The sequence below is a fragment of the Puma concolor genome, chromosome E1 (genome assembly GCF_028749965.1).
Source record: "Puma concolor isolate L17-30 chromosome E1, mPumCon1.1.hap2, whole genome shotgun sequence".
NCBI lineage: Eukaryota > Metazoa > Chordata > Mammalia > Carnivora > Felidae > Puma > Puma concolor.
Genome location: NC_141680.1, coordinates 13038784 through 13055409, shown reverse-complemented (window position 1 = coordinate 13055409; position 16626 = coordinate 13038784). Strand labels below are relative to the sequence as shown.

General features: G+C 56.6%; 1 protein-coding gene across 5 annotated transcripts in view; it reads right to left on the bottom strand.

The window, feature by feature from the left end:
• Positions 1–16626, bottom strand: part of KCNJ12 (potassium inwardly rectifying channel subfamily J member 12) — a 44687-nt gene that overhangs the window by 6208 nt on the left and 21853 nt on the right. For 2 of the 5 annotated variants that reach the window (XM_086686245.1, XM_086686247.1), the window contains exons 2-3: positions 5992–6113; positions 1193–1477 (exon numbers count right to left, since the gene is read on the bottom strand). In XM_086686245.1, coding sequence (XP_086542371.1) covers positions 1193–1442 — 250 coding nt within the window. In that variant the 5' untranslated portion in view covers positions 1443–1477; positions 5992–6113. Of the gene's footprint in view, positions 1–1192; positions 1478–5980; positions 6114–16626 lie in introns of all 5 variants that reach the window. The other 3 variants (XM_086686248.1, XM_086686249.1, XM_086686250.1) reach the window with 2 other exon arrangements.

The window sequence follows — 16626 nt, the reverse complement described above, 5'->3', positions numbered from 1 at the left end:
CCCGGCCCAGGGGCCTTCCCTATCCCTGCCTTTCTCAGCTCCAAGTGACAGCACATAGGGAGCGCTCAGAAGCATCACTGTCCTGGGCCCACGCAGGGGAGCACGTGGTTGACTTGCCACAGACACGCACACATACACTCAAGCACACCAACAAGTCTCAGGGCGTGCCCCGCTGCACAGCACCCGTGGCCGGACAAACGCTGCTCTCATGGCCGGTAGCACACATTCAGCCCCCAGACACACAGGCTGGCGGCCGCCCCTCCCCCAGTGCCCCGTTGGCTCCGGGCTGGCCTGTTGGTGCCAGGCTGAGGCATCTGCGGGCCGGAGGCCACGGTGCCGCCCGGCCCTGCGGGCACTGAGGCCATCTGGCCATTAGCATCGGGGCTGCAAGTGCTCAGGCCCCCAGCCTGGCTCAGCGGGGCTGGGCTGGAAGGAGGGGGAGAACCCTGGCCGGCCGGCCTGGCCGAGGCACTGAGGAGTCGGGTGTATTCCTCCCCACTCACCCCTGATCCCCTCCTCCGGTCACGCTAGAAGGTCAGTGCTAGACAAGGCTGGGAGCCCTCGAATGCCCAGAAGACAATGAGGCCCCAGAGAAGAAGGCCCCCACGGTAGCCGGGCCAGAAGCAGAGGCAGGTGGCTGGGCACCCACCAGAGACCGGGAAACAGGAAGTGACACAGCCAGGGGGAGGCGACACTGGCATTCAGCCCGGATCTGTGTGACCAGGGGCAGCCAGAGCCCCCGGGGGAGCGTGACATCTGACCTCTGCTTCAAACCCCTGGGAGACAGGTGCGGGAGAAGCTCACATGACCACCCAGGCTGCAAACCCGTCCCAGGGTGTGTCTCAGCTGCCAGGTGCTTCTGGATCCCCGGGGCTGTGGCACATGTGTGACACTCGTTTCTCATTGCCTCAAACTGCAGAGAAAGCAGGCCAGACTCATCAGCATTTGCTGGTCTTAGGTCATCCTCTCAGAAACCCAAGGAGGTGGCCACTAGCATTACTTCTCCTCTGACTGGAGATTCAGAGAGGTTAAGCGACTTCTCCACAGCCACACAGCCACAAGGCAGGAGAGGTGAAATTCAAACCACTCTGTCTAATGCAAGGTCTCATGCCATGGGGGACTCTAGGCTCCACGGGGGCCTCTTCTCGCACTTCCCTCCTCCCCCCACAGCTTCTCCAGCTGACCACCTCACCATGGGTCTGAGGAGCTGAGGCCTGAGGCTGTAATGGTGGATGCCGCTTCTGCCCAGCCCAGGAGGCAGGGAGCCGGCGATTGTGGGGACCCCGGAGACTGCGCCGAGAAGATGGCTCAGCCCCGGGTTCCTGGCCCCTCCAGGCAGAGGTGGCCAGGCTCGGGGTACTTAGATGCCGGCGGGAGACCACCGGATCGCAGGGGGCAGGTTTATGTGGCCTGGAGGCCTGGAGGGATGTCCAGCGGGTCATGGCTGCTCCAACTGGGGCTCTGAGCGGCTCGAGGCCTGCAAGGGACAGAATCGGAAGAATCAAAGGCCGGAGAGCCCAGCCTGGCACGCTGCTCCCACCAGCCAGGCAGCCTCGCACCTGGCCAGCAGCGCCCAGACAGGGAAGGCTGCTGCAGCGACTCCTGGTGTCTGTGCCCGGGGTTGGGCACTTGGGACCCACCCAGTGTGTCACACAGGCTGGGGAACCCCTCTTCTGTTGGTGTTCCTCCTAAAACCACACAGAGAAAATCACAACAAGGTCACGTTCACACCCTGCTCCCCTGTTTCTCAGGTAGAAACTGAGACTATGAGCAAAGTCGCCCAGAAAGTAAGGATCAGAGATAGAGTTAGAGCTGCAGGCATCAGTCCGGTCCTCAGCTGCCCATGGCCCCCCTCTGCTGGGTGTATATGCCTGTGGGTACATGCACGTGTGTGTGTGTGTGTGTGTGTGATTCTAGGGGTGTGGGAAGCCCCTCCCAGGCTCTTGGTGAATACAGCACCACAAAGAAAGACCCAGAAGAGGACCCATGAGTAGAAAACCCAGCACCACAAACTTGCCAAACATCCCAAGGACACTCCACGCAGACAAACACAGGTGTGGCAAGAAGGTTACGCAGCTCTATGGTCTTTAAAGACTTGATTTAAGAAATGTGGGACAATATCCTCAACCAAGGATACGCATGCCTGTTTGGCTCTTGCTCAGTGGATGCATATGGTTAGATCAGATAAGAAATGGAATTAGATTTGTTTTGCTGGAAGAGGCCTTAGCAAGTAAAGAGGCCGGCTCCCCATTTCCCAGATTCAAGAGCTAAGGCTGAGACTCGTCCCAGGTCACAAAGCCACTCGTGGGTTTGGAAGAGACAGTAAAGACAACAGTTGGGACCGCTGTGGGCAGATGCCCAGGCTGGCCAGTGGGGATCCCAGGCATTGCCCGGAGGGGAGCAGGAGAGAGGCAAGGGCTGTGCTACCTGAGCGAGCCAAGGTGACTTCAACGCCGCAGGCCGGGAGCGAGGCAAGTCCAGCAGGCAGAGAAGGAGCAGTGGGCAGCACAGACCCAGACACCTCTGAGAGACGGGGAAGCTGTCCCAGCCCCGTTGTCTCTTGAGCCCACTTCCTTGCCGGGCACAGCGTCTGCAGACTCAAGACTCCTGGCCCCCAGTGTGTTCAGAAGGCGACAGGGCCCGGGCTGGGAGCTTTTAGAGAGGCAGCTACCACATGACCCAAAGGTGGGGCCCAAAAGTCACCGGGAGGTGCCTCCGGATGCAGCAGGACACCCCATGCCCAGTCCCCTGAGGCTCTGGGCACCTCAGGTTTCGGTGACATCCGGGAGGGGAAGAGGACAGGGCCTGGGCCCACATTCTCAGATATTGAGAAAGCGCTAACTAACTACAACAGCCAGTGGAGGGAGCCCAGAGTGGGAGGGGCTCAGGGTCCTGCCTCTCAGGCTTTGAGCTGGCCAGAGCACCTTCCGAGGTGGGAGCACACTGATCAATGCATCCTGAGTGCTCACTATATGCCAGGGCGGGTTCTAAGAGCTCAAATTATCTCACTTAATCCCTCCACAACGTTATAACTATCACCCCCATTTTCCAGATGAAGAAACGGAAGCTCAGAAAGACTAAATCACTCGCCCAGGGTCACACTGCCTTTAAGCAGCAAGTTCCCAGTCTACAGGGTTAGGAGAGAAGCCAACACCCCATCCTACCAGGCCCTGAGGCCAGACTCCAGGCATGACACTGAATTCCTGTCTCAGTTCTCAAGGCCTTTGTCACGCCGTGTGCTGAGAAGACATACAAATCCCAAATCTTGGCACCAAAAGCAGAGGTAAGCCCCGCACCAGCACCCCTGACCCATGGCCACTCAGCCCTTGCTTGGACCATCCAGGGATGGGGCACTCATTACCTCGTGACCAAAGCCTACAATTAAGAAATCCTTGGAGATCACTTGGTTCAGCGAAAGCCAGTGTGTGGCCTACAAGCAGCTGGCACCCCCTCCTCTACCCCATACCCATGGCAGACATCACTAATCCATCAGAGAACTATTTCTCACATGTCCTGGCACAGCCCCAGAATCTTTCTCAATCTAGTAACTATCCATCAGGCTTAGAAAGAGGGTTTGAATGGGGTGCCTGGGTGGCTCAGTCGGCTGAGCGTCCGACTTTGGCTCAGGTCATGATCTCACAGTTCGTGAGTTCGAGCCCTGTGTCAGGCTCTGTGCCGACAGCTCGGAGCCTGGACCCTGCTTCGGATTCTGTGTCTCCCTCTCTCTCTGCCCCTCCTCCACTCATGCTCTCTATCAAAAGATGAGTAAATGTTAAAAAAAAAATAAAGAGGGTTTGAAGAATCCAATCTCTGATTTGTAGGCTCCAAGAGGGGCTCCCCTGCTCGGTCACACAGGAAGTGAGAGGCAGGGCCGGGCCTGGAGGGTGCACCCCAGCCAGGCAGAGCACCTCAGCAGCGAAACGCACCCAGGGCTGGGAGTGCACAGGCAGGGGGCGGGGCACTGCTGGCAGGGGGTCGGGGGCACCGTGAAGCAAGAGGGAGAACATGCTGGCACACTCAGGGGCCGGGGAGGAGGCTGAGGTCACCTTGGAGGGGGCCAAGAGTTTGCATGGAGGGGAGATGGAGGGTTGGGGGCACCATTTCCATTCTCACAACGGGGAAGAAGAAGACAGTGTCCTTTGACCTTTCCAGGCCAAACTCCCTTCCCCTCCGCCAAAGCACAGACAGCCGTTGCCCCCAGTGCACACCATGGCCCACAAACATTCAGGGTCAACACAGTGCAGGTGTTCTGTGGCAAGCCCATGCCAGGCCCAAGGAGAGAAACAGTGATGACACCCCAGTACGATGCTGGAGATGACTGGTGCCCCGTCCATCCCCCAGGCCTCACCACTGCAGGGCCCACCTGCTCAATGCTAGTCTTTTTGCCCGAGCTCTCTCTGGCCACAGGCACGCGCTCTGCTCACGCATCGGGCAGGCTAGGGAACTAATGCCCCCAGGGCAGCCTTCCTTGAGGGGCAGCTCCCTGCGCCTGACAAGCCTCCTCTGGTGCCAGCTCTCTGCTGCCTCCCCAGACCCGAGCCTCCCCTCCTGGATGCTCCACAGGACCATGTGGCCAACTATGGCTCCCCCTCTTCTCCCAAAGCTCCTCCCTCCTCCTGTGCCCTTCCCCCCTCCTCCCCCTCCTCCTTGCTTTTCTCGCCCATCCTCCCCTCCCCCACATCCACTCCTCCCCCTCCTCCCGTCCCTCCTCACCCTCCTCTTCATCCTCCTCATCCTCTTCCTCTTTACTTCCTTCTCCCTCCTTCCCTCCCCCTCCTCCTGACCCTCCTGACCCTCACCCTCTCCCCCTTCCCCCTTACCTCCTCCTCACCATCCCCCTCCTCCTGTCCCTCCTCATAGGGTCATTTGGTAACCTGACCACTTCCCCAATTGCCTGGCCTCCTCTCTCTCCTTCAGCCCCTATATCCACTGCCTCACCAGGTCCTGTGTAGTTTTCCCTCCCGAATTCTCAAAGTTGTCCACCATTTCCTCACCCACATCTTCCTTCCGGTCCAGGCCACTCCTGTTCGGACACACCAACAAGCATCTAATGGCTTGTGCTGTGGCAACCTTCCCCCCCATGTGGTCGGACCCCCAGATCACAGCTAAAGTGAATGTTTAAAATCCTCCCATCTGTCAGGGATCAGCTAAAGGCCCCCACTTCCAGGGAGCACTTTTGGATTCTCTGGCCCCGGGCTTCTCCTCTTGTGGCCAGAAGCTACCTTCTTCGTTGTGTGAGTTGCCCTTCCCCAGGCCCCATCTCTGACCGACCTCAGAGGTCCAGAGAGGATGGTGCAGGCCTGGCACAGAGGGGACACCCAGGAAACGCCCACTGACCAAACAAAAGGATGAGGGGATATGCAGCAGGTAGCAGACGGATGAGGAACTGGATGGATCAATTAATGAGGTGACAGATACATGCACAGGTGGGTAGTCGAGCACAAGCATCAATAAATGGGACGGATGGACGGATGGACAGACGGACGGACGGATGGGTGGTAACCAGAAAGATGGATGGGTTAGGTGGATGGGAAATGATTCAGTGGGTTGGGTGGATGGATTAGTGGGTCGATGAAGAGACGGATGGATGGATGATGGATGGATGGATGGATGGATGGATGGATGGATGGATAGATTTGTGGGCAGGCAGATAAACAGATAGATGAATGACTAGATGGATGAATGGGTGGATGGAAAAACAGATGGGATTTTGGGTGCATGGATGAATGGCTGGGATGGTGGGTGAATGATTGGGAAATGGGTGAATATATGGATGGAAAGATGGCTGGATGGGCTGGGTAGGTGAGTGGATAGGTAGATGGAAAGAAAGCAAATGGGTGGAAGGATGTGTGGAGCTGGTGGATGGGTAATGGGTTAATGAGAGGTCAAACGAGTGGTTGGATAGGGGAGTAAACAGATAAACAGACAGACGAGTATTTGGTTGAGTGGATGACTAGATGGATAGATGCACATTGCTGACCTTAATCTTACCTCTTGAATCCTATCTTCTAAGTAACGGTGCTGAGGGGGCAAGCGGCTGTCTTCAAGTCTGTGTTAGCAGCAGTTGCCATTTCCCAGGCACCAGCTGGAGAGGAATCAGTTGCTAGAAGACCCTAAAGTTAATAGGACAAAGCCAAGTTACTGTCGGTGGTTCTGCTCTCCTCACAAGTGCTCAAAAGTCTGAAATTTCTACATGAACCCACATTTCTGCTGCTTCTGTTGGGGCCCCACGGGAGGTGGAAGAGGCCTCCAGCCCACACCTCTGTTACCTCACACCTTCGCAGAATGTGAGTCTATCTATCAAACCTTTCGGAACCAAATAAGGGCAGAACAAAATGGGTCCCCAGAGAAAATAACAACTGATAATTATAGAGGGCCTACCACATGCCAGACACTGTGGTAGGTGTTTTACAGAGATCAGCTCATGTAATCCTCACAACTACCCCACAAGGTTGAAACCATTGCTGTTCTCATTCCAGAGATGCAGCTAATGTGGTAATTTTCCTAAGTTCACAGAGGAACTCAGATCCCTAACCTATGCTCCTAGCCACCACCTACAGAGCCTTCCCAGTGCCAACCACAGGATTCAAGTGTAGATGGGTAGAAGGACGGATGGAGGGATGGATGGATGGATGGATGGATGATGAATAAATGGATGAATTATGGATATGTAGGTGGGTGTGTGAGTGGATGGATGGATGGATGGATGGATGGTGGATGAATGGGTGGGTGGATTATGGGTGGGTGAGTGGGTGTATGGATGGGTGAGTAGGTAGATTATGAAGGGGTGGATGGGTGTATGGGTGGATTATGGATGGATGGATAATTAGATGAATGGCTAGTTAGATGGAGGGATAGTTGGGTTGATGGATGACTGGGTGGGTGGGTGGGTGATGGATAGATGGATGAATGGGTGGGGAGATGAGCAGGTGAATGAATGCCTGGATGGATGAAGTGGTTGGGTGAGTGGGATAGATGAACAGACAGGTGAGTGAATGGGTGGATAAATGGCTACATGGATGGGTACACATCAGTAACTTGTCAGAGACTTGTATTAGGCATATACACATATCCTACGTGGTCCCAGCATTCCATAAGCCTCAATTTTCTCACTGTCAAAGGAGGCCCCTGCTTTTCTTTCCGGCACACCGTGTGGATCGGGGGAGAGTGTGGCGGGAAGGGGTTCTGTGAATTTCCAGAGGCAAACTGACTTGAGAGGCCCTTCTCACCTTGCCCCACCCTTTCGCGGCTGAGGCTGGCTGCAATCCACCGTCACACTGGCTTTTCTGGCTGGGATTAAGGGAACTGTGGGTGAGTCACCCCCACATCATAAGCCTCCTGGGGCAGGTGACAGCAGTGGGTTTAGAGGCTCACAGGCCTGGGTTCAAGTCGCAGCTCTGCCCATCACAAGCTGTGTGACCTTGGGTGACTCACTTCCCCCTTCTGGGCCTCTGCTCACTCCATAAGGGAATGTCTTGCTTGTCCCTCTTCGCCTTCCAGGCTTTCACCTCAAGACTTCCAGTCCTCAGCACCCTGCTTTCTTGTCCCTCATCATTCCCTGAGCAGCTGCCATGGGTCTGCAGGGTGCCTCCTTTAGCCCTTACACTCTCAAAACTGATGGGGAAATTGAGGCTCACGGAGAGTCCATCATAGACCATATCACACAGCTGGGAGACGCCATGGCAAGGACTTGTGTCCAAGTCCCTGATCTTATGTCCTTCCCCTTGAAGGGGCCTACACTTTGTCTGGCCCTGAGTGTTCAGCTCTTGGCTTCAGTTATTCCAAGCTTCACAGCCCCACCTTGAGGGAGAGATAGTTCTCCCAGCTGGACAGACTGGGAAATTGGGGCTGGGAGAGGCCAAGTCACTTGCTCCGGGGTCACCTGGAACTGGAACTCTGCAAGAGGAGATGTCACAGGGCAATGGGAGCCAAAGTTTAGGGAGAAGGGTGCGAGACAGCCTGCCCCTCCCCGCTTCCTGTTGGTCACTTGGCCTGCCCCAGGCTCTCTCAACCTTGTTCCGGGTGCCCTAGTTCCTGGAAGGGGCTTTCTTCAGACCCACAAACCCACACACATTTTTTCTCACAAATGGGCAAAATTAGCTCCATTCTAAGGGTAACTGAGGCTCAGAGCAGAGAAGCGACTCTCCCAAGGTCAGAAAGCCACCGAATGAGAGGCAGCTTGGAGACAAGAACCCAGGTCTCTGGACACCCTGTCCAGTGGTCCCCCGGCCACCCTGTGGTGGCCGCAGCAGCCCAAGATGTGAACTCAAAACTTCTGAAGTCCCCCAAATGCTTCTGCGGGTCACGGTCACAGTCCTAGATGGGACGGGCTGGGTGGGGGGGCATGGCTTGCACATAGCCCTGGAGCGGCCCGAGCCCACACAGGCCAGACCGGCCCTCAGTCTCCCAGCAAGTGAAGGCAGCACCTGGATGGACACTGAGGCTCCCCTACTCCTCCCCGTCAGTGCCAACCTGTCAGCCGACACTGGGCTGACATCGCCAGGGACGTGGTGCAAGTCACTTCCCCTTCCTGAGGCCCAGCTTCCTCCTCCACAAAATGGGCTGATGACGCCTGCCCAGCGGATGTGCCTTGCAATTCAGTGTGGCGAGGGAGGTATGCTCTGGGCACGGGGCCTGGGACAGCAGGGCTCTGGGAGGAGGCAGCTGTCACCAACGTGCACAACAGTCCTCCCGGGCGGGGTGCGGCCGAGGGGGCCGGTGATCCCCGATTCCCTAATTCAAGCCTGGCTGACCCCAGCTCATGAAGGACCCTTTCTGGGCCTCAGCCTCCTCATTTGCAAAACAGGTAGACCCCGCCTATCTCAGGAGACTGTGGAAGGAGTAAACTGAGGCCCTGTCCCGGTGCAGACCCACGACAAGTGCCGAGTCCCTTCCGTGTTCTCCGAGAGCGGGTTTCCGGCTCTGACCGGCACCGGCAGCTGACAGCGGAAGTGGGGACTCCCCACAGGACTGAAAGGTGGCATATGTATCCCTGACCCTCCCACACAGCCCCGCGTGATCCTCTCCGAGTGCATCCCAACAGGCAACAAAGCAGGAGAGCCATGACCTTGCACAGACAGAATCCTGGCTGCCTCCTTCCCCTGTGCCTGGACGGTGCTGGCTGGCATGCAACCCTCAGGCCCCTCGTGTTCCACAGCCCATGACAGGGGCTGGACACATCGATCCCAGGGACAGGCTGCGCCAAGTGGCCAGGAGAAGCGGGCATCTGCCTTCTGAGCCCCAAGGTGAAGCCAGGGCAGGAGGTTCTGGCCCCCAGGATGGACGGCGGGTCATGCCAGACACTAAGGAATGTTTCTGAGGGTATTTTTATCTTGAGAACATCCTTCTACAGGGGGGTGGGGCCAGGAGGGAGACAGGGTGTCCTTGGCCCCAGGCCCCTGGGAGCAGCAGAGGACAGAGGCCCCTGGGAACCCTCCACTAGAGTGGCCATTACAGACACTGTGCCATCCCCAAGCTTCACTGAGTCCCAGGAGCAGATGACACCTAGAGGGTCTTGGGGGTTTCACGGGCTTGCTGCTCCGCTCCGACTCACTGTGCGACCTGGGGCAGGTCTCTGTCCCTCTCTGGGCCTCCCTCTTGCAGTCAACCTTTCCTGAGGGCCTGCTCCTGCCAGGCTCAGCTGGGCACCAGTGACTTGGATGGACCAGCAAATAAATGCCTGTCTGCATGGGGCACCCTGCCAAGCAAGGGAGATAGTGAGTTTACCAGCAATCACAACAAGGCTGGATCAGAGCCACGGTCAGAGCCCTCGGAGCCCAGGGGAGATGTCTAACCCGGTCAGGGTGCAGGGGGACTTCCTGGAGGGAGCAGCAGGAGGAAGCCCAGCCCAAGACTGGCCACAGTGCAGTGAGGGGCACTGACAGCCTCACGAATCAGGGTCCCCACCTGGCTCTGCTCCTCACACACCGAGCCTTGGGCAAGGCTCTCCCCACCTCGGAGCCTCCCTGTTCCTATCCCAGGGGCTGGCCCTTCCAAGCCCAACATTCCAGAATCCTAAGGGATCTGGGGCCGAGGAGGGTGTAGAGCGACAAGCGGGGACATACTTTATCACTCTAATAACAGGGAAGTGCCTGCATGTACAGGTGCTGGGGCCAAGGCATTACATTAACAGATGGAGAAACCAAGAACCTGAGAGGCGCCAGATAACATATTAAGGAGCTTGGACTTGATCCTAAGGGCTATGAGATGTCAGAAGGAAATCTGAAAGTATGAGCCCTGGGGCAATATGACCTGGGTTCAAGTCCCATCTCTGTCCCTTCCTCTGTGTCCTTAGGCAAGTCACATCATCTCTCTGAGCCCATCTTCTCATCTGTAAAATGGGATTAATAATGGTATCTATCTCGTGGGGTTTCAGCAAGTTAATACGTGGAGGTTGCCTAGCCGGAAATTTCCTGGTCCCCCACCCGTTCCCATCATCATATATCTGAGGCCCTGATTCACTCTAGAAGAGGGGCATAGGCCCCTGGAGGGCCTGGACTGGACCTGACTCCAAGTAGGAAGGAATGAACAGATGGGAAGAGTGGGAAGGAACTCCAGCAAGAGGAATACAGTGAGCAAAGGCACCATGGCCTCTATATTTCTTACAGCTGTAATGCTTCAAGCTTCAACTTAATTGGAGTCTCAGACATTTCCTAAGCAACCAGCATGTGCACAGGAGAGCAAAGACCTGAAATAAAGTTACAAGAAACAACCTGAGACAAGGAAGACCGTGAAAGAAAAGATAGGAAAATTTACCAACATAAAAATATTTATGATGTTGTTGATCACAGTCCATCATAAGCAAAAAAGGTAAATGAAAATGTTATAGAAAGGACTGGAGTGCTTAAATATATAAAGAGTTCTTATGAATCAACAACAGAAAAAGACAGAGTAGAAATGAACCCAGTGCTAGAGCTGGGCTCCCCACTGAGTATCATGTGATCCCCAGCAAGTGATGACTCAGGAATGTCCACACCTCAGAGCCCAGCATGAGATGGCCCCTGACAGTGGAATGCCTTGCTCTGCCTTCCAGAACTCAACGCATTCTTCAGGCTCAAAGGATGCCTCCTCCATAAAGCCTTCCAAGATTCCCCTGGGTCCCCTGTTACTCCTTGCTGAGTCCCCACAACATGTCGCGGGCCCCTTGAACTGAGTGCCTGGCTTCAGCTGAGTGCCTGGCATTGCATCAGAGAATGTTCCAGGTGGAATAGCACGAGCATTTTTGACAGAGGAATACATAAGGCAGAGAAAGGATCATGGCCATGTCCAAGGTTACCAGACTGCGAGCTGAGTCTATCACCCAGGTATCCTGCCTCTGGTCCCTCTGTGCTCCAGCCACCTCCTCCCTAGTGAGTCCTCCAGACCTGCCTTGCCCCCATCGGGGAAAAGGCCCCCTCTTGGAAGCTGCATTTCTTCGTATCAGGCTGGGCCCAATGTGGGGCCTGTCTGGGACAAGGCAGGGCAGGATCGGGGCCTGAACCCCTGGCCTCAGTCCCCCAATGAGCCCGATGTTCTGCAGGGGGAAACACAAGGATGGTTGTTTTCTTAGCTTCCCTTTTTTTTGTCCTCATTTGGCAAATTTGTTTTTATTTGGAGAACAGAAAATGCACTGGGAGAGCCTGCCAGACCTCTCTGAGGGGCCCGGGGTTCCTTCTGGCATGGACAGGAGGCTGAGCTCTAAGATCAGGAGTCCATGAAAATAGAGGGGGCTTTCTAGAAGGCTCATCACTCCACCCCAGGACTCCTCTTTACAGTTCAGGTCTGGGGCACCGCCAAGGGCTTGGGCCTTCACCTCCTCACCAGAATCACACTTAATACTCACTAACTCACTCAACAGGTATCTACTGAGACTACAACGTACAGATACAGTGCTTGGGGCCAACATTCAAGTGGAGCAAGACGGACAATGAACATGTTAGAGGGGAAAAAAAAGAAGCAATTCCAGAGGCAACGTGGGCACTGTTCCAGAGGTCTTTCAGAAAACTGTGACATTTGACTTGAGACCTACAGGAGAAAATGTGGGAACAGTGTTCCTGGAAGTAGGAACAGCAAGAACGAAGACCCTGAGGCCAGAAGGTTGCTCCATGTGTTTAAGGAACTGGAGGGAGGGCAGCAGGGCTGGAGCTGCGTACGCCAGGGAGAGGAGGGGAGGTGAGAGGGGACAGAAACAGCTCAGAGAGAGGACTTGGCTGGGGACACACCGCCAGCTGGGTAGATGGGAGCACCTGAGCTGCTTCTTGCTCATCTGCCAGTGGTAGTAACAACCCAGGTCCCAAAAATGGTGCTCCGAGGAAATGCTTCCCACCGCCTTGCCTTGCCACATGCCAGACCCTCTGCCCAAGGCCCTTTCTTCCTTTTTCTCCCTCAAACTCTTATGCATCCTTCCAAGCCCCTACCGCTTGTGCTTCACTCTATCTTTGACCAGACCATGCTGGGTGGCACTTACCTCTCCCTCCAAGTTTTCCCTACCAGGCCAGGGGCCCCCTAAGGCCAGGGCCTGGGTCTGACTGCCCTGAGCACGGTCCAGGTTCTAGAAGAGGCTAAGGAGGGCAATGGAGACTAAGCCTCAGAAGGCCCCTCATGATTCTGCCACTATGACCCAGGAGTACCCTCGAGGCATGCACTGCAAAGCAGCGGGCATGGCTGCCGTCCATCCCAAGACCACTTCAGTCTCAACTTGCCATGGGACCTTGCTCTGTCTGGGCCTCAGTTTCCCCATCTGTCAAACGAGAAGCTCTTCTGGGTTTGTTCATGTTGCCTCAGGGAGAAGGCTGTGGCCCGGGGAAGGGGAGTCTCCCACCTCCTTCCCCTATTAACGGCTCACAGCAGAGCAGCCCTGCAGGGTGCAGGGGCAAGGCTGTCATCATCAGAGTCCCCTCTGAGCTCTGGGCAAGCCCACGGAGCAGGAAATGTCAACTTTCTGCCAGGTCAGCGGGGGGGGTGGGGGTGGGGTCCAGGCCGAGCCTCAGGGTGTTGGAGGGTCCTCCCACCCCTAATAAGACCCTGCTGGGAAACATCCCAGTGCCTGCCTACCCAGAACAGCCATGTAGGTGGCACTGAGGGTGCAGCTAAACTTTTCTCCCTGCCATGGCCTGTGTTGGTCCCCAAACCCTCACGAGGGCTGCTCAAGGACACCAAAGCAAGGGAGCCTGAGTGAGGGGAGAGGGGTGCAGGGAGGTCCAGAGGACCACGTGGGGCAGAGGCAGGGCATGTGGTCCCTGCCACTCGGGCGCATGTTCCAGGGGGTCCTACCCTGGGGCCCCAAAATGGAACCCAGGGCTCTCTGAACTTGATGGGAAAAACACCCGAACTTCCCCTTTTCTCTCTGTAAAATGTACCGTCCCCTCTGCGACAAATGGAGGCAGCAGAGCCCAGCAGCCTGACGCTCAGTCCCGGCTGGTCCCGGGGCCTGTTCTAGGTGCTGCCAGCAAAGGCATTCTGAAGCAACAGCGTGCTAATTACCGTATCACACATTCTAAAATAACGTTTTGATAAACAGTTCACGTTTCTGGTTTCCTTTGTGGTCCTATGTGGGTTCTCTCACGCGTTCAAGAACATTATCCTGAGCAAGTGCACATCAAAGGCATCCACAGCCAGGCAGGTCGGGACTGGGGCATCATCGTGAAATGGTGGAGTCACCTGGGCCGTCTCGTTCATTCATTCGTTCGTTCATTCATTCACGCGTTCACCCATCCATCCGTCATCCATCCGTCCGTCCGTCCATCCCACAAGCATGTCTTCATCGAGCACCAACTCCATCTCTGGAATTGGTGTAGTGGGAACAGGGTGAAAAGCCCGTGCCCCTTGGTGTTTCTAACAGGTAGGGGAAGAGACAGACACTTCAGAAGGAAGTGAATGAATGGAGAAGACTCACGCTGCACCGGAGGCTGTACGACCACGGCGGGAGGCGCGGTCCGGCTGCCTGGGGGGAAGCCAGGGCTTGCAAGAGGACACAGGGCTCAAGCAGGGAGGGCAAATGCACAGGCCAAAGGCAAGAAGGAGTTGCTATCTGAAGGAAGAGGGTTGGCAAGAGGGAGGCAGGCAAGATGAGGTCCGAGCGGGCATGGGCGGGTCCTCGGCCTGTGACCCACCTATGATGCCCCTTGGCCCCTGGTCCCAAAGTCACTCGGGAGTCCTGGGGCCCAGGCCAGGAACATGAGCCTGAGGAATTCTCTGGAACACAGGGATGAGTATCGACAGCATCGTCTTCCAGGCATTGCTTCGTCTAGTCCTGGGTGAGGTACAGGATCTTCTTGGCCCAGTGTCACAATGAGCTGAAGCTCAGGGTGGGAAGGGACCCACAGCCAGAGGGCAGTGATGCTGCGACCTCACAGCTGTCTCACCCCGACTCCCCCCACCGCACACGCTTCTCCAACCCCAGCAAACCGGAACTGCGCACCAACCGTGCACCAGGCACACCCAACACCGTGACATATGCTGCTTCAGTTCACAGCATCGTTCCTCTTGATAAAGGCCAGAGACGGGCTCAGAGAGGGTGAGCACCTTGCCCAGAGCCACACAGCTGGTCCACAGCAGAGGGGATGGGAACCCAAGACTTCCAGGGCCATGGGAAGAGAGACCCTGGACAGGACTACGCCAGCCTGGCCCTAATGTCTCCAGGAGAACCCAGTCTCTCCAGATGTCTCAGGACCACCTCCTGCAGTGAGCCTCCCTGTGCGCTGCTGTCTGCCTCTTCCTGAAAGCTAACTGATGCTGGGTCAGGACAGCGCAGCCGGGGGGGTGGGGGGGTGTGGCAGGGGCACTGCTGACAGCCCAGGGCTGGCGGGGCAAGGGCCTGGGGGTGTGACCAGCAGGTCTCTGCCCCAAGAGCAGGTGGGGCAGCCACTGAGAACCCCAGGAAAAGCTTTCTCATGCCTGAAGCTTTCATTTAGCACCTCTTCTATATTCCTCTGAACAACCCTACGAGATGCTGCCTGATGTTCTCTCCCCCAAGAGGAAGAAACAGGCTCAGAGAGGGAATCGAGCACCTCAAAGCTACAAGCCAGTCAGCGCGCAGAGGGCCGTCTCCTCCTCAGGCGAGGCCTGGAGGCCTGGAGGCCTGGAGAGTTCGTGTGTGTTAGTGGCCGGGGTGAATGGCCAGAGCTCAGAGGACGAATGAGGCTGCTTCCTGACCCCATTCTCACACCAGCATCTGCCGGCAGGAGGAAGATGTTAGGGGCCCGGGGATTCTTCCCACACTTGGTCCCAGCCCTTGCCTGCTCCAGCTTGCCCTGCCTCCGCCTTTAAGACACAATTACAGGATTAACCCTTGCCTCAATTTCCACATCGGTTACGCGGGCCAATTATATTGCCTGCCTGGTACTGCTGTTTAGGGAATTAGTGGAGTTAGTTTATGCAAAGTGCCCAGATCAGGGGCCAGCACACAATAGGTGCTCATGTGTGGGCACATCCTTGCATGGACCTACAGCCTGAGGTATGGGTGCATGTTTTTCTAGGAGTGTCAGGGAAGTGTAGACACTTGGCCCCACTTTGCATTTCCCCAGAAAAGACCTTGAGTGAAGGATGCGGGAGCAGGAAGTTTATTTGGGAGGTGATCCTGGGAGCGGGAGACAGAAACAGGGGAAGGACGGCAGCAAGTCACTGCCAAGGGCACGTAGGCTCCGGCCCGCTGGTGCCCAGAACTCGAGCCTCGGTTATCCCCCCAAGGGGCAAGGGGCGAGTGGTGCTGGGGGAGGCGGGGGTTGCGGGGGGCCTGACGTCCACTCCACTGATGGGTACAGGGCCCCGGGTGGGGGTGGGCGTGGGGGCGGTGCGGGGAGGACATGTTCATCCCCCCCGGCCACACGTGCAGGCAGCTCCGGTGACCAGAGGAGGGGCTTGTGCAGAGAGTTAGGGTGTGGTCAGAAGCTAAGTGGGAGGTATGAAGCGGGCAGCCCCGAGAGCTGGTGTCTCACACTCGGGGGTACACGTACGGCTGGGGCTATGTGCGCTCCTGCTCTTCGGCAGGAACACGTGGGTGCCTGTGCAATCTGCGGTGTGTGCACACAGACACAGACCTGTGCCTTCACGAGGACAGATCTGTGCCTACATTTGTGCTGGGGCTGGACACCATGGGGTGGGTCTCTACGTGTCTGCCCTTGCACACACGTAGGTATACGTTTAAGCTTTACAAGGCGCGGCACATACATGCATGTGTGCTCAGCCTGGGTGCATGTGCATGCACTGTAGTCCCTCGCCCAACCCTGGCAGTGGCCATAGGATGGCAGAGATGGTCTGGTCACCTTGGCAACGGGGCAGGAGCTGGCTAAGCTGGGACAGCCTTGGTTCAAAGGAAAAAAAAAAAAAAAACCAAACCACTGAACACAAAGAGGTTGGGAAAAGAAAAGGAGGTGGAGGGCCCGGATGGGGAGAGGCTCAGCCCCCAGCCCCCAGCTTCTGCTCACAGATCTCCTACCCCCACTGGATCTGAGGCCCAGTCCCTGCCCTGGCTGCCGGCTGCCAGGAGCCAAGACACGGGTCCAAGGACCCATATCAGGCCCAGTTTTCTGAGCATCCCCTGTGTAAGATCCCTTTAGAGTCCTGGGAGCTCACCTAGGAGGAAAGCAAGAAGGGACGAGGTGGGTGCCACAGACCCCGACTGCCAAATACCCCGGGAGAGCCCTCTCC